Source organism: Bos grunniens, chromosome 8 (assembly GCF_055505025.1).
Source record: "Bos grunniens cultivar Pamir isolate PY7600 chromosome 8, Bosgru_T2T1.0, whole genome shotgun sequence".
Taxonomy (NCBI): Eukaryota; Metazoa; Chordata; class Mammalia; order Artiodactyla; family Bovidae; genus Bos; species Bos grunniens.
The window spans coordinates 27,448,972-27,473,059 of NC_141172.1; the positions used below are offsets into that span (position 1 = coordinate 27,448,972).

A 24,088-nucleotide genomic window follows, 5' to 3' on the forward strand; every position below is an offset into this window, starting at 1 on the left:
AACATAATTTGAAAGTAGAGCCAAAGCACTTGCTGACACCTTCCATGTGGGATGAAAAGGAGGCAAAGATGATTCCAAGGTTGTTGGCTTAAGTAACCAGGTGTAGAATGAGCATATTTACTGAGATGGAAACACTGGGGAAGGTACAGATTTGAGGAGGAAGACAGAACTAGAGTCTGTTTCTGAACATACTAGGTTTAAAGTGGCTATTAGACGTTCAGTAATGGTCAAGGTGGCAATTGGAAAAAATAAATCTGGAGTTTGGAGATACTGAGATTGGAGATAACAAATCTGGACTAGGAATCTGGACAAGTTCACTTTGATTCAAAGGGCTTAGTAACATTCACCGGTTGGGAGGATCAGAAGCATCCAGCAGAGGAGTAAAAAAGTCAGTCGGATAAGAAGAAAATGAGGCGGGTGTAATGTCTTAAAAGCCAAGTTAAGAAAGTGGTTCAAGGAAGAAGGAATATTTACTTGTGTTGTGCTGATTAGAGATCAAGTAAGATGAGAAATGAATCTGTGGCGACAACAATGAAGTGATTTTGGTGGAGTGGTGATGAACAAGAGTGCGTGTAGGACAAAGGGGAGAGAAAAAGAGAAACAATGAGCTGAGGCACTTATTAATTCATGATTCTTGAGTCAGTTTAATGAGAAGAAAACAGAAAAATGAGATGGTAGCCAGAGGAAGATACATGGTAAGAGAAGGTTTTAGGGTAGGAGATAGTACAGTCTATTTGTGTGCTGATGGGACAGGCAACAGAAGGGAAAAGCTGATGATGCAGGAAAAAAGGGGATAGTACAAGAACAAAGTCCTTGGTTATGCAGTGGGGTTGGAATCTAGCAGACACCTAGACTGGCTTTGATAGCAGCAGTTTTAATCCATCCACTGTAACAGGTGGGAAGGAGAATGCATGGGCAGATGGGTAAATGTGGGTGAGAGATGACAGAAAATTCTTTTCTGATAACGTATTTTCTCAGTGAAATAAATAGCACCTGAGGGGGAGTGATAAGGAAAAGATGTTGGCAGTTTCAGAAGGAACAAAACAGTTACCTTTAAAAGTGGAAGGGTGTATCAAGTATAGAGACATGGTAAAAATGTCACGCAGCACTGAGGCTAATGAGAATGTCCAGTAGACACTTACAAAGAATGAGTTTGGAAACCAAGAGAGAAAGAGATTCATAAAGACTGGAGTATACTTAAAACCATGAAAATTAAAACTGGGGGGAAAGCCCAGGAGATGAATTTAGAATAAGAATTAAGATGAGACCTAAGTTATAACGGCATTTATGTGGCTGATGATAAAGGAATGAGCATAAAGAGATTCTAATGGTTCATGTCCAAACTCTATTGGACATACTAATTGTTCCAAACGGCTTTTTAGTGACTTACAGGAGATGCTGTCCCTCTTAAATATGCCAGTAAATCTGAGGTCCTCTGCCAGGGTTGTACCAGCTAATAGAACTGGGTCAAGCTTGCTCTGTGATGAAATTCAGAAGGATCCAGGCCCTACTACATTATTGAGTAAGCAATCCCTTCTGAAAACTGTGGGTGGCCCGTCTGCCTTTCTATCCTGTTTCAGCAAGTATGGAAGGTTTCTCCGTCCTTTTGAGAGCAGCACCCTGGGAAGTACCAGCAAGGCCCAGTGTCACAGGGTATGTCCCTATTTGCTTCTGTCGTGGGTTGAAAGGTTCTTCCGTAGGCAGTGATGCTCTTGGGTGGACTCCAACCCTCTGCTAGGGTCAGTTATGACAGACAAACTCATACAGAGTTTGAAAGAAGAGAGAGTGAACAGCAAATTCCAATGCTACAGTGAGATCAAGTTGTATGCACATGGAAAAGAGACCTATTGGTTGGTACTGTGCCCTTAGAAAGAAGAGTGTACAAAGAATGGTTGAGAAATAAATGGGAGATGAAATCAAAACCAAATATAGCCTCATCTTTGAAAAGGTCTTGATGATAAAAAGAAGGGATAAGCTTGATGGAATGGCACAGAAGAAAGCATTTACTGGAATGCTTATGAGCCTGTAATCCTATTTCCTTAGCTTATGATTATTATTTTCTCCTGTTCTATGATGGTTAGAAATTTTAAAAATCACCTTACTTTGCTGATGTTCTCAGGAGCCTGGTCAGGAGTGTTGCTGAATTCCCCACCAATCTGGAGGTCACTGACACAGCAAATGGAATCCCTCAGTTCCGTGAGCTTTTGACTGCCCAATACCAGCATCGTTTGGTAGGGCTTGTGTTCTCTGTGCTACGAGTCAGACAGTAAATAAATCAGTGTTCACTTAGAGACAAAGCAATTCAACTGTAAATCCTGTCATGACCAGATCTAAATTAAGTTACTGGTTATCTTAAGTTATACCCATAATATGCTGTCCTGAGTTTTCTTAGATTCTGCATTTGTCCACTCAGCATTGATCTTTTAAAAATATTTATTCATTTTATTTATTTGGCTGTGTCGGGTCTTAGCTGCGGTATGTAGGCTCTTCCCTGTGACTGACATGTGGGATCGTTCATTGTGCCACAAGGGCTTCTCTCTAGATGTGGCATGTGGGCTAAGTAGCCCCACAGCATGTGGGATCCTAGCTACCTGACCAGGGACTGAACCCATGTCCCCTGCATTGGAAGGCAGATTCTTTACCACGGGGAAGTCCCAGCATCTATTAATTATAGGTCCAAACTAATTGTCAGCTATTTACCTCTCCCCTGTGATCCAGAGCCCATACTCTGAAACTATCTCTATCCAACTCTCATTATACCAAGTCAGTATTTCTCCTCTGTCCTATGTCAAACCACAGCCAGGTACCAGACAACAAGGACAGCCCCACAGCCCAGAGCCCACAGGAATTATTCAAGCTAGCCAGTCCCAAACTGCTTACTCCGCTCTGCCTTGCCTTTCCTGTGGAAACCAGTAAGGGCTGTGGCCTGTGCTTTCCCCTTGCCTCCTGAATGATCCTGGTACTGCCCCTTTGGTGCTGCATGCCATGGCATACTCTTAGCCCCAGGAAATGTAAATAATGAAAATCTTTCAGTGATACTGGTCTCTAGTGCTGTCACTCAGTCGCCTCCATAAATTAAAATCCTATGAGTACAACAGACACTTGGTGCTGCGCTGCTTACATTTGCCCAAAATTTGCATGTTGGAATCCTAAGGCCCAGTGTGCTGATGTTAGGAGGTGGGCCTTTGAGGGTGATTAGGTCATGAGGGTGGACCCCCTCATGAATGGGATTAGTGCCTTTATAAAAAGGATGTGACCTGGGAGAGGGCGCTTACCAGATGCTGGCACCCTGATCTTAGACTTTGAGCCTCCAGAACTGTGAGAAACAAGTTTCTGCTGCCTATAAGCCACCCAGTTTGTGCTATTTTGTTATAGCAGCCAGAATGGACTAATACACGTGGCAATAAAACTTTTTTTTAGTTTAAGTGAAAATTTATAACCAAGTTGCTACTAAAGTGACATTAATATGAAGAGTCTTAGGAATATAATTTCACTGACTTTTAAATTGTCCTGAAAGCTATCTTACTGAAATCAAGGAATCTATACACTACTGACATTTGGTCTTATTAGTTTTGCTTTGCTTTGTTTTCTTTGATTGATAATTTAGGATCTTAATCAAACAGGGTATTAGATTGGTACAAAAGTAATTGCAGTTTTTACACTGTTGAAATTTGTTGTTTGATATTGGAATATACTCTTAAATAAACGTGGTTGTGTTATACATCACATTATTGCACATTTCTCACTTTTCTTTTTTTGCTAATGACTTATTACCTGCTGTTTATTTTATATTTGTTTTAGACTATGGAAATGATGTTAGACAAAAAGCAAATTTGAGTGATTCTCTAATTTGAGTTCAAAATGGGTTCTAAAGAACAGAGACAACTTGAAACATCAACAATGCATTTGGCTCAGGAACTGCTAACAAACTTACAGTGCAGTGCAAAACTTCAAGAAGTTTTACAAAGGAGACGAGAACCATGAAGATGAGGAGCATGGTGGACAGCCACCAAAGTTGACAAAAACCAGTTGAGGGTTATCATTGAAGCTGATCCTCTTAAAACTACACAAGTTTCCTAAGAACTCAACGTCAACCATTCTACAGCTATTCCTCATTTGAAACAAACTGGAAAGGTGAAAAAGGTGAAAAAGTAAGTGGGTGCCTCATGGGCTGACTGAAAATCAAAAAAACCTTTCTCTCTGAAGTGTTGTTGTCCTTATTCTATACAACAACGAACTCTTTCTCGATCAAATTGTGATTTGGGACAAAAAGTGGATTTTATATGAGAACTGGCGACAACCAGCTAAGTGGTCAGACCGAGAAGAAACTCCAAAGAACTTCCCAAAGCAAATGTGCACCAAAAAAAAATCATGGTCACTGGTGTTCTGCTGCTGGTCTGACCACTACAGCTTTCTGAATCCCAGTGAAACCATTTCATCTGAGAAGTATGCTCAGCAAATAGATGAGATGCAACTGTAGCACTGGCAGCCAGCACTGGTCAACAGAAAGGGCCCAATTTTTATGCATGACAATGCCTGCCTACACACCGCACAACCGATGCTTCAAAAGTTGAATCAACTGGGCCACAAGGTTTTATTTTATGTTTATACCTGCCATATTCACCTGACTACCAACTGACTACCAGTTCTTCAAGCATCTTGACAACTTCTTAAAGGGAAAACACTTCCACAACCAGCAGGAGGAAGAAAATGCTTTCCAAGAGTTCATCAAATCCTGAAGTGTGGATTTCTATGCTACAGGAATAAAAAAACTTATTTCTCATTGGCAAGATGTGTTGATTGTAATGTTTCCTATTTTGATTAATAAAGATATGTTTGAGCCTAATTATAATGATTTAAAATTCACAGTCTGAAACCACAATTATTTTTGTACCAATCTAATAATTAGTGCTAACTAACTATACCACAGATGAATCATAAAAGTTTATTCACAAGTGCAATTTATGTACAGTAATATTTCAATGAAATCTTATTAAAGTTTATGATACATCTATGTGGGAAATTAAGAATATATTAACTGCGATAGAGCTCTTTTTACTAGAGATTCCTAAGAAATTCCTGGGTACCCCTGACCTGCTAACTTTCTGCATTTTCATCTAAGAAGAGCTGTCCTTAGCTAGTTCAATAACTTCCCAAGAATTTTGAATTGGTGAAAACAAAACAAAACCCTCCTTAACCAGTTTTTCTACCAAAAAAAAAAAAAAACCCTCAAGAAATAATACTATCAGAATCACTGCAGATTTACAAACTTTCAGTGGCTACTAGTACAGAAATCAGGTATACATTCCAACACTAACTATAATCCTATTACTTAAGAGATTATATGAAAACTGACTTTATGACATTCTTTGTAAAACAAAGAACTCAAGAAAATAGAATGTCATATAAAACAGCATATGCTTGTGTTTATTTTGGTTCAAATAAGGTTTAAATACACTCTCTGGTAAAAGTCACTCATATTATCTGTAAAGTCCAAAAGGTTTTACTACTGACCTTATGAAAAATCACAGGGTAAAAGATATTTACAGATAGGATAAGCTCTCCTTCTTCAATCATGTCTGCTGAATTCTCAGGCTTTTTCCCTACAGCATGTGACTCCTAAAGAAAGAAAACAATAAGAGACATTAAAATCAGACACTGTGACCCAGATCAGAGGCAGTGTAGAATAAGGGCTATAAGCAAGGGCTTGCATCAGCCCTGGATTTAGCTCCTAATTCTACTTCAAGAAAATTGTTTAAAAAACCTCACTAAGCTTTAGTTTCATCATCTGTAAAAAAAAAAAAGAGAAAATATTTATTTTACAGAATAGTTTCTGGGAATGTAAAATAAAGCACCTAATAAGATGCTTGGCACTAAGTGCGTAGCAACTGATGATAAAATAGGAGTATCACCTAACATTGGTATAATACTGACATTTACAGTCATTAACACTTTTATATAACTCCTTCCATATTATCACAGCTTCCCTTGTGGCTCAGACAATAAAGAATATGCCTGCAATGCAGGAGACCCAGGTTCGATCCCTGGGACGGGAAGATCCCTGGAGAAGGAAATGGCAACCCACTCCTATATTCTTGCCTAGAGAATTCCATGGACAGAGGAGCCTGGCAGGCTGCAATCCATGACGTCACAAACAGTTGGATACAACTGAGCAATTTCACCTCCATATTATCAAGAGAGTTATTTGACAGATGAAACTCAGCTTCACCAATTTACCCAGGGTAAATCAGACAGTTAGAATGCAAATACAGATATGTTTCACTCTAAAACCCTGTTTTTACTACAGTATTACATCTTTCAGTCAGTTCAGTTCAGTCACTCAGTCATGTCCAACTCTTTGTGACCCCATGGACTGCACCATGCCAGGCCTCCCTGTCCATCACCAATTCCTGGAGTTTACACAAACTCATGTCTATTGAGCCAGTGATGCCATCCAGCCATCTCATCCTCTGTCATCCCCTTCTCCTCCTGCCCTCAATCTTTCCCAGCATCAGGGTCTTTTCAAATGAGTCAGCTCTTCGCATCAGGTGGCCAAAGGATTGGAGTTTCAGCTTCAACATCAGTCCTTCCAATGAACACCCAGGACTGATCTCCTTTAGGATGGACTGGTTGGATCTCCTTGCAGTCCAAGGGATTCTCAAGAGTCTTCTCCAACACCACAGTTCAAAAGCATCAATTCTTCGGTGCTCAGCTTTCTTTATAATCCAACTCTCACATCCATACATGACTACTGGAAAAACCATAGCCTTGACTAGACGGACCTTTGTTGGCAAAGTAATGTCTCTGCTTTTTAATATGCTGTCTAGGTTGGTCATAACTTTCCAAGGAGTAAGTGTCTTTTAATTTCATGGCTGCAATCACTATCTGCAGTGATTTTGGAGCCCAGAAACATAAAGCCTGTCACTGTTTCCACTGTTTCCCCATCTACTTGCCAGGAAGTGATGGGACTGGATGCCATGATCTTCGTTTTCTGAATGCTGAGCTTTAAGCCAACTTTTTCACTCTCCCTTTTCACTTTCATTAAGAGGCTCTTTAGTTCTTCTTCACTTTCTGCCAAAAGGGTGGTGTCATCTGCATATCTGAGGTTATTAATATTGCTCCGGTAATCTTGATTCCAGCTTGTGCTTCTTCCAGCCCAGCATTTCTCATGATGTACTCTGCATATAAGTTAAATAAGCAGGGTGACAATATACATCCCTGACGCACTCCTTTTCCTATTTGGAACCAGTCTGTTGTTCCATGTCCAGTTCTAACTGTTGCTTCCTGACCTGCATACAGGTTTCTCAAGAGGCAAGCCAGGTGGTCTGGTATTCCCGTCTCTTTAAGAATTTTCCACAGTTTATTGTGATCCACACAGTCAAAGGCTTTGGCATAGTCAATAAAGCAGAAATAGATGTTTTTCTGGAACTCTCTTGCTTTTTTCATGATCCAGCGGATGTTGGCAATTTGATCTCTGGTTCCTCTGCCTTTTCTAAAACCAGCTTGAACATCTGGAAGTTCATGGTTCACCTACTGCTGAAGCCCGGCTTGGAGAATTTTGAGCATTACTTTGCTAGCGTGTGAGATGAGTGCAATTGTGCGGTAGTTTGAGCATTCTTGGGCATTGGAATGAAAACTGACCTTTTCCAGTCCCGTGGCCACTGCTGAGTTTTCCAAATTTGCTATCACATTTAATCCATCACAACATCACACTTCCCTTTATATGTGCTTGGCTCACCAGGCTCCCCTGTCCATGGAGTTCTCAAGGCAAGCATACTGCAGTGGGTGGCCCATTCCCTTCTCCAGGGGATCTCTCCATCAGGGATCAAATGCCAGTCTACTGCATTGTAGGAAGATTCTTTACCATTTGAGCCCCAATAACTATAAAATAGAGGCCATCAGAGTAGACTGGTTAAGAAGGTGCAAAAGATGTTTTAAAAGTAGGTGGGAGTGATGTCATGCAAAATGGCACAGTAGGAAACAGAGGCACAGTAAGCTAAGTCCCTCCAGCAAAGCAACCATGAAGACAGAAAGAGATTAGAATTAACTATTTTGGCATGCTGGACTCTGATCAAACTCTTATATCAACCAGGTGAGTGCCCCAATGAAGAAAAACAGCTGCTGATGTTTCCTAGGTAAGCAGAGGGTATAAACCAACTACCAGGCCCCACTCTTAGCCCCACTGCAGATGTAGAGATAGCAGCCTGTGGTCCTGGAAAAAGTAGCTGATGCCATGATGAGCAATGTGGGATCATGTTCTCCAAAAAATAGAGGTAAGTATGCTGTGGTTGGTCTGGCAATGCTCTGAGGCCCTGGTGCAGAAGCTTGCCTTGGTTCTGGCCCTCTTGTTATGGAGTCCAAGCTTGCTCTGCTCACCCCATGACAAGCCAATGAATCTGAGAGATGAGGTGTTGAGGCAAGGAAAATGACTTTATTCAGAAAGCTAGCAGAGTGAGAAGATGGCAGGCTAGTGCCTCAAAATAACCATCTTATTGGGGTCTGATGCCAGGTTCTTTTATAGATCAGAGATGGCGCGAGGTGAGGAAGCAAAGAAAAAGGCCATTAATCTTGCAAACATCTCCTAAAACGGCAAGCCTCAGTTGGGGGATGTATTCATTTCTTCCTTCCTGCCATCTACAGGAGGACAGGGTTCTGAAAAAAAGGCACTTTTAACAGTCAGGTTGAGGGGCAGGGTCCTTTAAAGCATCCATTACACATGATTATAATAACAAAAGCAATGAAAAGCAAGTCAAAGAAACAGTTGCAACATGGAGTCAGAATTGGCTGCTTCTCTGCAATGCTCTTACCAGCAAGTGGCTTCCCCCAGCAGCATCAACTGGAAAATTTGAAGACAAAGGACCCTTTGTGGAGTCATACATTTAAGGAAATCTTGATCAGGTCACTGGTTGACTAGAGATAATTAATCAGAAACATCAGCAACCATATGGGTAGACCTTGAACTACTGTGGGTTCAGCTCCAGACCGCCACAAAAACAAGTATCTCAATAAAGTAAGTCATATGAATTTTTTGGTTTCCCAATGCACATAAGTTATATTTACACTATGCTGTAGTTTATTTAGTGTGTAATAATAGCATCATGTCCCAAAAAACAATGTACAGACTGGAACCATAATTAAAAACACTTGATTGATAAAAAACGCTATCTTCTTTGCCTTCAGTGAGCTGTAGTTGTAATGTTAATGATCAGAGATCACCATAATAAGAATGATATTAATGAAGTAGTTTGAAATATTGTGAGAATAATCAAAATGTGACAGAGACATCAAGGGAGCAAATTCTGTTGGAAAGATGGTGCCAAATAGACTTACTCAATGCAGGGTTGCCACAAACCTTCATAATTTAAAAAAAAAAAACCACCACCACACTACCTGCGAAGCATAATAAAGCGCAGTAAAATGAGATATGCTTGTACACAACAAGGACTACACACTGGAAAAATAGTTTGGAAAATTCAAAAGAGCTCTAGCCCTCAACAAGGAAAAAAACACACTCAGAATGTCCAGTTCTCAACAAAAACTTATAAAACACACAAACAGGAAAATATGCCCCATTCACAAGAAAAAAGAATTTGACAGAAACTACCACTGAGGAACTCCAAACATTGAGACAGAACACTGAACATTTCCATGTGGAAATTAAACAATACACTCTTAAAAGACCAATAGGTCAAAAAAGAAACCACAAGGGAAATAACAAAATACTTTGAGACAAATAGAAACAAAAACACAACATTAGAAACTTAATAAGATGCAGCAAAAGCAGTAGAAAGAGGAAAACTTTTAGCTCTAAACATCTACACTGGAAAAGAACAATCTCAAACCAATAACCCAAGTGCATACCCTGCTGCTGCTGCTGCTGCTGCTAAGTTACATCAGTCGTGTCCAACTCTGTGCGACCCCAGAGACGGCAGCCCACCAGGCTCCCCCGTCCCTGGGATTCTCCAGGCAAGAACACTGGAGTGGGTTGCCATTTCCTTCTCCAACGCAAGAAAGTGAAAAGTGAAAGTGAAGTCGCTTAGTCGAGCCGACTCTTAGCGACCCCCTGGTCTGCAGCCCACCAGGCTCCTCAGTCCATGGAATTTTCCAGGCAAGAGTACTTGAGTGGGGTGCCATTGCCTTCTCCGAGTGCATACCCCAAGGAACCAGAAAAAGAAAATTTAACCCAAAGCTAGCTGCTGCTGCTGCTGCTGCTGCTGCTGCTGCTGTGAGGCTTCGGTTGTGTCCAACTCTGTGCGACCCCAGGGACTGCAGCCCACCAGGCTCCCCCATCCCCGGGATTCTCCAGGCAAGAGTACTGGAGGGGGTTGCCATTGCCTTCTCCATCCAACACTAGCAGAAGGAAAGAAATAATCAAAACTGACTCAAGAAAAAATATTAAGTATGAATAGAACTGTAACAAGTAAGAAAACTGAATCAAAAATTAAAAACCTCCTAACAAAGAAAAGCCCAGGACTAGATGGCTTCATGTGAATTTATCAATCCTTCCTAAAGTCCTCCAAAAAATCTGAAAAGGAGAAAATACTTCCTAACTTATTCTATGAGATCAGCACACTCTGATACCCAAGTCAGACAAAGACACTGTGAGAAAACTACAGGTCAATATCCTTTATGAATATAAAGATAAAACTTAACAAAATACTAGCAAATCAAGTTCAGCAGCATATAAAAGGGACTGCATGTCACAAAGCCAAGGGGGACTCATTCTGAAGATGCAAGGGTATTTCAACATAACAAATCACCAAACAGAATGATGGGAAAAAAAAGCATCATCCCAACTGATGCAAAAAAAAAATAAAAATTTCTACAAAAGTCAATACCCTTTCTGATAAAATCATTAAATAAAATAGGAACTAAAGGGAACTTACTCAACATGATAAAGGCCATATATGAAAAACCCACAGCTAAACTAATAAAACGGTTAAAATGTTAAATTTCATGTTATGTAAATTCCTCGGTATTCATCTTAAGTCATTCTGAGGGTTTTACCTAAGAAACAATGGATTAGAAAAGAATGGGTGGTGCAGTGGTAAAGAACCCGCCTGCCAGTGCAGGAGATGTAAGACACATGGGTTCAGTTCCTGGGTTGGGAACATCCCCTGGAAAAGGAAATGGCAACCCACTCCAGTATTCTTGCCTGGAAAATTCAATGGACAAGAGGAGTCTGGTGGGCCACAGTCCACAGGGTTGCAAAGAGTCAGACACCACTGAGCACACACTACAGACCAAAACCAGGAGCAGAACAAAAACATCAGAAATAGGGTGGTGAAAGGCATGAAATTAGCCTAATAGAGCAAGACCAAAGTAAAGACAAAAATAAAGGCCGAGCATTGAGAGGAAAATGTGCCATCACGTGAACTTTCTTATTTTCTGCCTGTGCTGCACGACTTGCAGGATCTCAGTTTGCCAACAGGGGAGCAAACCCACACCCCAGGTAGTGAATGCGTGGGGTCCTAACTACTGGACTATCACGGAATTCCCCACCACCTGAATTTTATGCGTCTTTTTCTCCTACTAGTCCCAGTGAAGGTTCTCTCATTTGTTTCTAGCTAACCATATCCAATGTAAACTACCATACAGTTATGGGTAACAGCCAAGAAAGAGATTTTGTTTCATGGGAAAAGGTGGAAAAGACAGGACATTTACCATCTCGTAAGCAAATGTTTCTTGTCTGCAGGCTCGATCTATCCTTAAGGTTTCTTCCCGGTGTTTCAGAAGCCTCTTTCTAACCCTGTTACAAGAAAAATCAGACTTCAATATTTTGCAGGGCTTCAAAAATATCTTTACTATTTAGCTTTTTATTCTGAACTAATTTTAGACTTAAAGAAAGGCTGAAAAAATATTACAGAGTTCCCTTATATCTCTTACCCAATTTTCCCTGTTAACATCTTACCTGTTCAGAGATTATTGAGACCAGGAAATTAACATTAATACAGTATTATTAACTATAAAACTTTTTCAAATTTCACCAATTATTAAGTTTAGTGCTTCTTTTATCTGTCTCAGGATCCTATGCAAACACTTTTTTATTTCTCCTTTCCCCTCCAGTCTTTTAAAGTTCCTCAGTCTGTCTTTCATCATCTTGACACTTTGAAAAAACCCTAATCAGTGATTTTGTAGGATGTCCTTAATTGCTGTTTCCTTGTAATTGGAGTAAGCTTATATTCTTTGGGCAAGAATACCATAAGATCATGTCCTCACTGTATCATCATGAGGTTAACAATGTCATTCATAATATTAATATCTTATTCCTGGAGATACTTAGCTTGTTTAAGTTCCTATCTGCCAGGTTCCCACACTAGAAAGATATTTTCTTTTCCTTTGTACCTGGTAAGTCTTTGGGGGATGGGGGGGAGATACTTTGAGACTATGCAAATCTTGTTACTCTTGAAACTTTCATCCAGTAATTTATCATTCACTAGTAGATTTCGTCTGCAACATGTATTACTGTGGTTTATGCCTAACAATGATCCTCTATTTTCTCCTTTAACATTCATTTACTGGTATTATGAATATTACCTCTTTCTTCCCATTTATTTATTTGGTTACTTGTATTAGTACGAATTCATAAATACTTACCTTATTCTACAGGTTGAAATCTGTATTGGTATTAGTATTAGTATTGTTATTCGGTTGTTCAAATTATTCTAGCTTTGGCCATTAGAAGCTCCTGTTCTATCAACAAGTTCTCAAAAGTTTTGTTTTTCCTATTTAACCATTTCCTTATTTTATGGTGCCATAAAATGCTCAAGGCTCACCCTTCAGCATTTTCATGTCTCAGCCCTAAATCAGCCACTCCTGCTAGGAGACCTAGTTCCTTCACTGGAAAGGCTTAGAGACTTGTATCTGAGCATGAGGCATTCTCACTGTCCCTGCAGTCACTGCTTCCAGGACTCTCAGCAGAGTAGGAAACATACTGTGTGTGTGTTCAGTCGAGTCTGACTCTTTGTGACCCCGTGGACTGCAGTCTGCCAGGCTCTTCTGTCCATGAGATTTTTCAGGCAAGAATACTGGAGTGGGTTGCCATTTCCTCCTCCACAGAATCTTCCTGACCCAGGGATCAAACCCGCGTCTCTTGCACTGGCAGGTGGATTCTTTACGACTGACCCACCAGGGAAGCCTCAAAGGAAAAATACACTAAACCACACATGTACACACAGCTGTGTTTTTGTGTTTTTCTGTTATGTATTTTTAAATCCATGGTTTAAAGTAATACTTCTAATCCCAAGAATCACAGGATTCATTTTAGCCTTCAACCTTTCCTTGTTTACAATTTTTCTCCACAAGTGAGAAACGCAGCTCTCTGTATCTAAATCTATTTGCTTAAGTGTTTGGTTCTTTAAAATACATGGTTTCAGAACTGCTAACCTGCTAACACCCCTGTGAAAACCACAAATCATGAACAGTTCTTCTTGTCTTCAGCCTTACAACACTGAATCAAAGTATGCTTTTGTACAGAATCAGATTAGATCTTTTTTCCTAATTCTCTTCAGTGTTGTTATGCTATTTACTTGTAACACAATTAGACTAACTACTTCAGTCTCCCCCAACATCCTGGCTGGTTTTAATTGTCTGATTACTTTTGAGGTGTGTAAAAGATATGTGAACCACTACTATGGTTCTAAGAGAGTTATAAAAGAGTTATAAAAAGTATATGTATTTAGAGAAGTGTCATTCCTTCTTTGTCTGGACCACTAACCTGTACCTGTTCCCTCCTTTCTTTCCAACACTCTCCTATCTACCCACTGTGGGCCACAAACCTCTGCAGTTCTGATTTATCCTCTACTTTGTTTTGTTCAAATACATAGATACCTACAAATTTTCTTAGATTACTTTTTCTATCAGTCTGAGTTCAATTAGGAGAAAAAAATTAAACAGTAGCTAAGTGAAAGTGAAAATCACTCAGTTGTGTCCGACTCTTTTCGATCCCATGGACTAAAAAGTCCATGGAATTCTCCAGGTCAGAATACTGGAGTGGGTAGCCGTTCCCTTCTCTAGGGGATCTCCCCAACCCAGGAATCAAACCCAGGTTTCCAGCACTGTGGGCGGATTCTTTGCTGTCTGAATCACCAGGGAAGCCCAAACAGTAACCAGACAAAGCTTAATCTAATGAATTATTAACTTAGGACTGAGGGATGAGGGAATGGCAAATAAGAAGTAGGAAATCTGGAGAATACAGGAATAGCAGGAATAGGATACGCAAGGCGTATCCTCCCTTGTGCTAAGAAAGAAAACCCAAAGGCGGCTCCCTTTTCTTCCCCCAGGACTCAGATCCAGACCTTGTAGGAGGGGGAATGGCTGTGACTTGCTGAATGTCAGAGAAGTTGCTAGGGTACATCAGTGAAAACTGCTGGAAATCTGCCCGCAAGGGTGCCAGGAAAAGCTTTTATAGGGAGGTTTCAAGTGGAGTGGAGTGGCGGAGAAAGCAGCTGTGTTCCTGACTGCCTGGTAACACAGGAGCTGGGTGCTTGGGAAGCGCAGCAGGTCCTTGCTAAACACTGGACCAAGAAGCAAAACTCTGTCCTCACTAAAGTTTAGCCTGTGCCCTTTACTGACAAAACTTACTTAATACTGTGCCAGCTGGGAAAGGAAAAATATTTAAAGAGCTGAGACTCATTTTTACAGAGCAGGCAACAAGGGAACATTTTTAGATGAGAGCCAATAAATTGATACTCAGTAATATTTCTTACATAAAGGGGAGCATATGCTTTTGGGCTTTGCTTTTTTTTCACAAATCAGTATTGCCTAGAAATCTATTGGTTCATCCTTCCTCATCTTTTAGCACAGCTGTACCATACTCCACTTGTGGATGTCCAATATAATTCCTTCGACATTCTCCTACATATGTGTATTTAGGATATTTCAAATATTTGCAGTTACAAACAATGCTGTAACGAATAACCTTGTGCATAATATACTTTCATATTGTTAGAGGTGTATCTTCAGCAGAGAATGCTAGAAGTTGGACTGCTGAGTCAAAAGTTAAGTGCCTGGGTAACTTTGTGTCGGGCATTACCAGATTTCCCCAGAGGAGCGCTGTCATCAGTTTACGTTTCCATCAGGAAGGTATAAAAATGCCTGCTTCCCCTCAGCCTCCTCAAAAGAATGTGTATTTTAACATTTGTGCCAGTCTAATAGGAGAAAGGGTTTCCTTCGTGGCTCAGTAATAAAGAACAGACCTGTCAATGCAGACCTGGCTTGGGATGATCCCCTGGAATAGGAAACGGCAACCCACTTCAGTATTCTTGCCTGGACAATCTCATGGACAGAAGAGCCTGGTGGGCTATAGTCCATGGGGTCGCAGAGAGTCAGACACAACTTAGCAAACAACAACAATAAGAGAAAAAAGGTCATTTTAACTTTCATTTCTCTAATAATGAATATGCATGAACATTTTTTCATGTTTGTGAATCATTTTGATCCTTTTGTATGTGTGAATTATTGATTCGTATCTTTTTCCCATTTTCCCTTTGGGTTTTTGGTATTTGTCCCTTAACTTTTAAGGGCTTATGTATTAGGGTTATTTTCTCCAAGTTTGGCAGCATTTGACTTTATGGTGCTTTTTTTTCTCATGCAAAAATTTACATGTTTATGTAGTCAATTTTATCAATCTTTCCCTTTTATTATCTCTTGGTTTAAATCACAGTTAGAAAGCCTTTCACTATACCAAGGTAGGTATGTTTCATTCTCTACATTTTGATCCCAGTCCCTTTGGAGTTTATTCTTGTGTACAGTGTCATACTAAACTCCCATATGCATTTGAATCTAACTGGACTTTCTCTTTTATTCTAAATGTCTATTTGTCTACTCATGAGCTAGTAACTATTCTAATTATAAAGACTTTGTCGTATATTTTAATATGTAGCAAAATTACTAGAAAGTCACAATTTTCTTCCCGCCACCCAATTTTTCCTAGTTATTCTTGCAAATATTCCATATGAAATTTATTATCAACTGTCTTAACTCCATGAAGGAACCAATACTTTGGTATTTTTATTGGGATTGTCCTTAATCTGTAAATTAACTTAGAAAGAACTGACAACAGCATAAAGCTGAATATTTCTCTCAAAGAACAGAGGATATCTTTCAATTTTTTTCAAGATTTCTTCTGAGTCTTTCAGGAAGGTTTACAATTTTTGTTTACCTCAGCTTTACACATTTCTTGTTAAATGTATTCTTAAGTGTTTAATCTTTCTGACTACTGTAAATAGGAATTTTCTCCACCATTATGTCCTCTAGTTGTTTATTGTTTATATGAAGGCTATTATTTTTTATATATCAACTTTGTATCCTACCCTAACACTAAATTCTTTCGTTTTTGGCCTGTTTTAGCACTTATTTCTTTTCCAGGTAATACCATTTTATCATTCACAAATAGAGCTAATTTTTCTTCTTCATCTACTCTTACGTTTCTAACTGATTTCTTTTGTCAAACTGCATGGCTAATCCAACAGTACAAGGCTGCAAAGTAAGTGGAGATACTAGGCATGCTTGCCTTACTCCAGATCTTAGTAAGAATACCTGTACTGCTTTAATGCTTCTCTATTAAATAAGATACTAGCTTTACAACTAAGGCATACATATTTTACCATGTTGGAACAGTAGCCCCGTTAGAACAGTTCCATGTTGGAATGGCCCATTTTTTGAGTAAATTTTAGCTTTACTTTGTTGTAATCAGAGTGTTGTTTATATTTCTACTCTATGTATGGTACTGATTTTTCCTTTGTGACCTAATATAGAGCCAATTCTTCTGAATGTGCCAGGTAGTCTCTAACACAGGTTATAAATTTTATGTATATATTATATATATAGATATATATATCCATATCCATAAGACATATCCTACTGATTAGAGCTCTCAGTTGATCTGTCTTGTGCTGAGATTAGTATATTAAGGTGCCCTATTGTTAATGCATTTCTAGCTAATTTCTTATATCCCCTATAGTTTATTTTATAAAGCTTATATTCCCTATGGTTGTTTTATATTATTTGGTGTATATATAAATATTTTCTCTTAACTGTGGTTTGTGGTTTTTAGCGTTAAAATGTGTCCTTTGTCAGGTGTAATGTTTTTGAGCCTTGAACTTTATTATTCTGATATCAAGACTATTGTGTGCCTGTGCTAAGTTGCTTTAGTCATGTCTGACTCTGTGTGACCCTACGGACTGCAGCCTGCCAGGCTCCTCTGTCCATGGGATTCTCCAGGCAAGAATACTGGAGTGGGTTGCCATGCCCTTCTCCAGGGGATCTTCCCAACCCAGGAACTGAACACACATCCCTACGTCTCCTGCATTGGCAGGCGGTTTCTTTACGTTGGCGCCACCTGGGAAGTCCATCAAAACCATTAATTACATCTGCTCAATTTCTTTCCATTCATCTGATATACATTTGTCCCACCACTTATTTTTAGTCTCTCTGGATTACTTTATTTTAGATGTGTTTATTGTCTCTTCAAGGTTTTTGTTTTGTAAGCCTAAACTACTTTCATAAGGCTGTAGAAAAACTGATGCCTATGGCCTCAATTCTATTACATTTCCTAATTATACATATTTTGTTATATTAGCTGTTTTTTTTCATTATGAGATGTGTTTTTTTGCTTGTCTGTTTTTTAGAAATTGGGAAGAAAGGCCTGGTATTTGCATTTTTGTTATAGAGTTGATAATTCTGGGTTAATTTTCCTAGGTAAGCAGTGAGACCTTTTAATTTGTAGATTTGGGTTTTCTTCCCAATTCTGGAAATTTTTCTTAGATTATATTTTTAAATATTCTATTTACAAGCTATTGAATTAAAAACAATGTTGCTTAACCTTCTGGGGTGACAAGTTTCAGTAGCACCCATATAGTAACAACTCTCTTATTCCTAGGAATTAAAATCTCTTTAAGTAGTAATAAAAATTTCAAAAATGCTGAAGATAAGTTATTCAGCTTGCTACGGATCAGGGAGAGCAGCAGTCTATCAACTGCCTTTTTCCTCTTAACATACATAAAAAGGAGTCCAGTAGCTCCTTCGGGGAAAATAAGTGCTAGAAATGTATTTTATGCCATAATCAAGGGGTCATGTACTTAGGTGCTGTTTTTCCTTTTATGTATTTAATTTATTGGTAGGGAGAAGAAAGGAAGGTTTAGGAGGGGAAAAGAAAGCACAGATACAGATTTTTGGCTTTTTGAGTAAGTCTGATTTACTTATGGTACTGTTTAGATTAATATTAGTTCTATTTTAAATATGTTTTAAAGTACATCAAAATAATCCCAGCTAAGAAATGCTGCACTAACTCCTTTTGCATTAGATTATACATATGCTGCTGCTAAGTCACGTCAGTCATGTCCGACTCTGTGCGACCCCATAGACGGCAGCCCACCAGGCTCCCAGAATCCCTGGGATTCTCCAGGCAACAATATTGGAGTGGGTTGCCATTTTCTTCTCCAGTGCATGAAAGTGAAAAGTGAAAGTGAAGTCGCTCAGTTGAGTCCAACTCTTCACGACCCCATGGACTGCAGCCCACCAGGCTCCTCCGTCCATGGGATTTCCCAGGCAAGAGTACTGGAGTGGGTTGCCATTGCCTTCTCCTGATTACACATATAATTCTACTCAAATTTCCCATGGAAGGGACCAGAAGACAACCAAGGTGATTCAGTTGACTCTAGTAACAGAAAATAGCCAGTGTGTGAAGTAGTCTGAAAATTACCATTTCATATAGCTTAATAAAGTCATTATAAGCCAATGAGCATGTCATTATAGCCAAAAAAAGCCTACTTTATAATTACCATTGACTTTCTTTTAGTCAATCTCAGAAAAAAATCACTTCCTTAGGTTCATACAAGTTTCATTTATCCCACTCATTCTACAAATATCTACTGACTCCCTATTATATGCCAAAATTCTAGGTATGGGGGACATGGCAGTGCATGTGACAGACACTGTTTATGGACCTTTTAAGTCTAGAAGACAAAAAATTAAATAAGTGTGATGAATATTTCGATAGAGAAGAATTGGGGACCACATGAACATAACAGGGAAGCTAGATAGAGTCCACAGTCCTTCAGCTAACACTTGAAAAATGAGCAGAAGTCAGCAAGACCCAGGGATAAGGAATCGTGAGTGTTCTAGGCAAAGATCTAGGACGAGAGAGCACATTCTAGGAACAGAAGAAGTGTAACATGGCTGGAGCACATAGAGCTGAAAAGGTCAGCAAGATCCCTTCTATAGAGGCCTCTGTGATCCATTTAAGAACAAAGGTTTTAAAAAAGAGAGTGACACAATCAGATATGCATTATACGAAAAAAAAATCCAACTAATCAATCAACAACAGTTCAAAGGCACTAACTGGAGCAAAGCAGTACTATAGGCTTAAGGGCAATTCAAAGATGAAGGAGCTGGACTCTGAATGAGTCTTCAAATACTTTAGGAATGTTAGAAGTGCTCTAGACATTACAAGAGCATCTACTCCCTAATGGAGACAGATAGGTTGCAGAGATGTGGAAAGGAATCTTAGGGACTCAAAAAAAGAGTAGGGTTCCGCTGGGAGAGGGGCCATGTGCATCCTGAGCCACTGAAAGAGAAAATGGTTGAAAATGTATCAAGAAAGGCAGATTTGGGCTATGTGGAAGGTTTCAAATGAGGAATCTGAGTGAGGAATCTGTAATTCGTCCATAGAGGGGAGGCTGAGCCATTGACAATTTCTCAGCAAATGAGCACACTTAGGTGATAACATGATGGGGAAGTCAGAAGAAAAGACAGGAACCTTTTACAGTGCTCCAAGTGTTGCTAATGTAAACATCAGCAACAGGCATAAAAGAAACTGATTTGGCAATTACAAAAAAAAAAAAAAAAACAAGATAGAGTCAAATCGCCTGAGTAAATTTTTGAGGGTGACAACAGAAAGGATAGGATAAAGGATGACAACATCGCTGAGATGGTGTGAAGTAGGCAGGTTACAAACTGGAAATTACAAATTTCACTATTACATGCAGCTTCCCTATAACAGTATCATCATAGAGCAGCGTTTCTCAAGATACGGCTGGCAGAGCAGAACTGACCTCTGAGCCATCTGTTATCCAATTAGTATAATGAGAGGAAGCATTTAGAAATGATCACACTTATATGACAGTAATCTTACAGTTGAATTTAGTAATAAAAATCCTGGAGTTCTACCGTGCTTATCTTTTAACTTCATTTTTCTAGTAATTCATTTTTATCCTATTTTACAAATGTATAGATCTGACAGAAAATTTAAAAAAAACTTAGTCCTTTTACCACACCATCAGAGTATTTAGCTTGCACCCAAAAATCTAAGCAGATTAACTGTACTTTTGTGAACATTTAAAAATAAACACAAATTTGAATATGGAGTAGATATTAGAGGGAATGCATCAACTGTTAATTTTCTTAGGTATAATAATACTTCTCTGATTTAGTAGGAGAATGATACTTTTAGGAGTTAACACTGATGTATTTAGCTATGAATCAGATCTGCAACTTACCGTAACAGTTAAGCAATAGAAAAAGACACACAGCAGCTACCTCAGTTACATACAGCTAAATCAAATAGGGCCAAATGTCAACAGCAGTTGACATTTGGGGGTGGCAGGGGGTGGGGAAGAGGGTCGCAAGGAGTAGATCAAGACTGAGCGACTAAGCACACACATGATAACAATACCATACTGTCAACTTCTGAATAATATAATGTTGAAAAAAATAGTTAAATAAGTATTTTGTAATAAAAGTTAAGTCCTCCATACCCCAAAGTCACCAGGTCAGTATTTTCTGGGATGACTTCTGGATCCTCCCCTTCTTCAAGGCACCTCAGTTTATCAAGACTAAAACAAAAACACACACAAAAAAGCAATCACGCAACCATTTGGGTTGTGTCCCAAATACATCACTGAATAATCAGAGAGCGAGAATTAAAGGCGAATTCTGCGCCGATACTCTATTAATGAAAAGGATACATGGCTGACTGAAGTCGGCCAATATTGTTTAATGGAGAAAAAGATCGTTACTGATTTTTATATTTTCATCCAAAAATAAGACACTTTGAAGAAAATCTTAGTAATGGCATACTCAAAAGATCCCCAAAAGAGACCACAGGCAATCAAGGTTTTAACACTGTTGTGGTTAAATCTCCTTCCAGTCTCATCATTACTAAGGTTCCTCCGTCGTCAAAGTGTCTGTCAATGACAGATACACGTCGCAGCTACTCTGACTACTTTCCTATATTAATAAGCACTTTAAAAACTAGTGAATAGAAAAATTAATCTTTGATGCAGCTGCCTCGTCCCTTCTCTCCAACTAGAAGAAATCGTGCATTCCCCTCGCTGGACTTCTCCCGTTGTTCCGGGAAAGCTTTGATAGGGCGGCCCTTCTACTCCGGGGAGTAAACCATAGGCCAGCCCAAGGATGAGTCCTGGGGGAGCCCAGAAGTAAGGCTGCACCCCGGATGACTCCAAACAGCAAGAGTCTCCTCGGCCCCGCACTCACCCGCACACCGCCCTCAGCTCCGCTGCCGTTTCCAGGCTGCAGCCCAGATCGCGGGCCACGGCGGCATCCTCGCAGCCGGAGTCGGTGACTTCTCGGCCCCCCGACAGGTCCTTCAGCGACAGGTCCTCTTCCCCGCGCAGCCGGCCACGCCACAGCTCCCCGAAGGCGGCCACATGGAAAGCCTGCGTGTTTAGCTCAGGAAACTCGTACTCTGGAAAGTTAAAGCCACCACTGCTGGGGACCGGGTCCTTCCTGCCATCCATTCCACCGCACGCTGGGTCGCCTCGGCTGTCTTCAGCCATGTTCGCCCCACTCCCTTCCCTGCGAACAGCGGCTGATCAAGGCCTCGCGGGGCGTGCTGGGACCTGTAGTTGCGCGTGACTCAGTATGGCGGGGAGCCGCGCTGCACTGGCGAAGCTTTAGACACTACATTTCCCGGCAGGCTCCGAGTCGGACCCGCCCTGGGCGGGGTACCGCAAGCCTCCGCGTGCAGGGTTTGAGCGCATTGTTCTCCGCTTCATTCGCACAGCTGAGCCGTTGCGGCTGTTTGCTGCGGCCAGAGTGGCTGGGTTCTCAGCCCCCACCGTTAGGCAGCATCGCTCTCCTACGGAGCAGGGCGGCGCTGACATGCCCTTTGGTCTCGCTCTTCCTTTTTTCTCGGCCCCAGGGCTCAGGACGTTTCCTTGACTCCAGGGTTCAAGAGTTGCGCTGCTGCCTCAGTGCCCCAGAGTCTGAGAGACTTGGGACACAACCAGCTCTCCAGATCCAGTTCCTTTAGAACCTCACCAACGGCCCCAGGTGGCCCAGTGGTGGCTCAGTGGTAAAGAATCCGACAGCCTGACAAAGAGAACAGACTTGTGAAGGGGGTGGGGGGAGGAGAGGGTGGGACAAATTGGGAGAGTACCATTGAAACATATATATTGCCATATGCAAAATAGATAGCCAGTGGGAATTTGCTGTATGACACAGGGAGCTCAAACCCCCTGTTCTGTGACAGCCTGGAGCAGTGGGATGAAGTGCAAAGAGGGAGGGAGGTTCAAGTCAGCGGACATTTGTATACCTATGACTGAGTCATGTCGATGTATGGTAGAAATCAACACAACATTGTAAAGCAATTTATTCTCCAATTAAAATTGTAAAAAATACAGATGGCTGTTGAAAAAAAAAAAAAAAAATCCACTTGCCAGTGTAGGGGAGAACTCCAACAACACCCTTTCCAGGCAGGTATTTATCATCCCCATTGTGCTATTTGAGGAAGGAGTTAACTGCTAGTTAACAGAAGCAAGGTCAGAATCGCTGGACTTTTATCTATAAACTAAAAAAAACTCTCCATATTTAGGACTTAAGGAGGTACCCTAGACAAAGCTTGTGTCAGCCACTGGAATGGTTGGGGGCAGGGGGAACCAAGGGTTTAAGTAAGCAAAGGCAGAAAACAGACAGAAGTTGGATGACTTGGAATAGTGGGGCTAAGGTCGTCTTCTCCCCTAAACTTGCCATGCTGTAAGCCTGTGATTTCTTTCATCTTTAGCTAGTTTGAGTTGAATTCTTCCAATCTGAGTACAATTAGTCTTTTCAGGGCCTGTAAACCTTGGTCCAAATCCCTTTATTCCAGAGAATGAGGTTACAGTTTCAGGTAGAAGAACTCTAACATATATTCAGGGATTCAGTAACATTTTCTCTGAAGCGGAAGTGTAGATGAGGATGGTTCCTGAGAAGCAGTGGGAAGGGGTGGGGCCGGATGGAACACCGCAGGGAAAGATGGTTCATTTTGGAACTGCATCTTGAGCTGTGTGGATCTCAGGGTCAAGTAGGGAAGGATTATTGTGGCTTCCTTGGTGGCTCAGAGGTTAAAGCATCTGCCTGCAATGCTGGAGACCTGGGTTCAATTCCTGGGTCGGGAAGATCCCCTGGAGAAGGAAATGGCAACCCACTCCAGTATTCTTGCCTGGAGAATCCCATGGATGTAGGAGCCTGGTGGGCTACAGTCCACGGGGTTGCAAAGAGTCGGATACGACTGAGCGACTTCACTTCAGGGAAGGATTAGTGGTGAGTACCACTCAGCTTTCCCTTGAGTCTTCTCATCAGAGGCCCCTCTGCAGAATAAAGCTGAAGGAGTCTGGAAGAGCCTCTGCAGCATAAAAATTATTTTGAGCTGAAGGCATTTGAGAATTGAATTTTTTTCAGAACTCCATTATCTAACTAAATGTGAAGACTTCCCAAAGGACTCCATTTTCATAAATCCCCTCCCACAACTAGAGATCCCTGATTTGGGACGATCCCCTGGAGAAGGAAAAGGCTACCCACTCCAGTATTGTGGCCTGGAGAATTCCATAGACTGTATAGTCCATGGGGTCGCAAAGAGTCAGACAGGACTGAGCGGCTTTCACTTTCACAACTAGAGAAGGTGGGCTAGAGGGCATCACAGGCATACATGGTCATAAAGCTGTATCTTCCTTCACTTCTCCTAAGGAGAACTTGAAAGCCGTTTGCTTTCCTGAAACTGCCTGCTCCCCTTCCCCTCATCCTGTTAAGATAGTACAAAAGCCCAAATTCTAACTGCCTCCTAGAGTCACATTTTTCTGTGAACTCTTGT

The 24,088-nt window shown here is 40.7% G+C and overlaps 1 protein-coding gene across 13 annotated transcripts in view; it reads right to left on the minus strand.

Moving 5' to 3' along the window:
- SNAPC3 (small nuclear RNA activating complex polypeptide 3) overlaps positions 1 to 21,827 on the minus strand; it is a 49,308-nt gene extending 27,481 nt beyond the window's left edge. For all 13 annotated transcript variants that reach the window (XR_015169527.1, XR_015169520.1, XR_015169519.1 and 10 more), the window contains exons 1-5: positions 21,496 to 21,827; positions 20,757 to 20,834; positions 11,665 to 11,749; positions 5,515 to 5,619; positions 2,103 to 2,252 (exon numbers count right to left, since the gene is read on the minus strand). Coding sequence is in view for 3 of the 13 variants with exons in the window: in XM_086415054.1 (XP_086271180.1) it covers positions 2,103 to 2,252; positions 5,515 to 5,619; positions 11,665 to 11,749; positions 20,757 to 20,834; positions 21,496 to 21,797 (720 nt within the window). In the remaining 10 variants the exon portion in view is untranslated. The remainder of the gene's footprint in view (positions 1 to 2,102; positions 2,253 to 5,514; positions 5,620 to 11,664; positions 11,750 to 20,756; positions 20,835 to 21,495) is intronic.
- Positions 21,828 to 24,088: the final 2,261 nt, after the last annotated feature.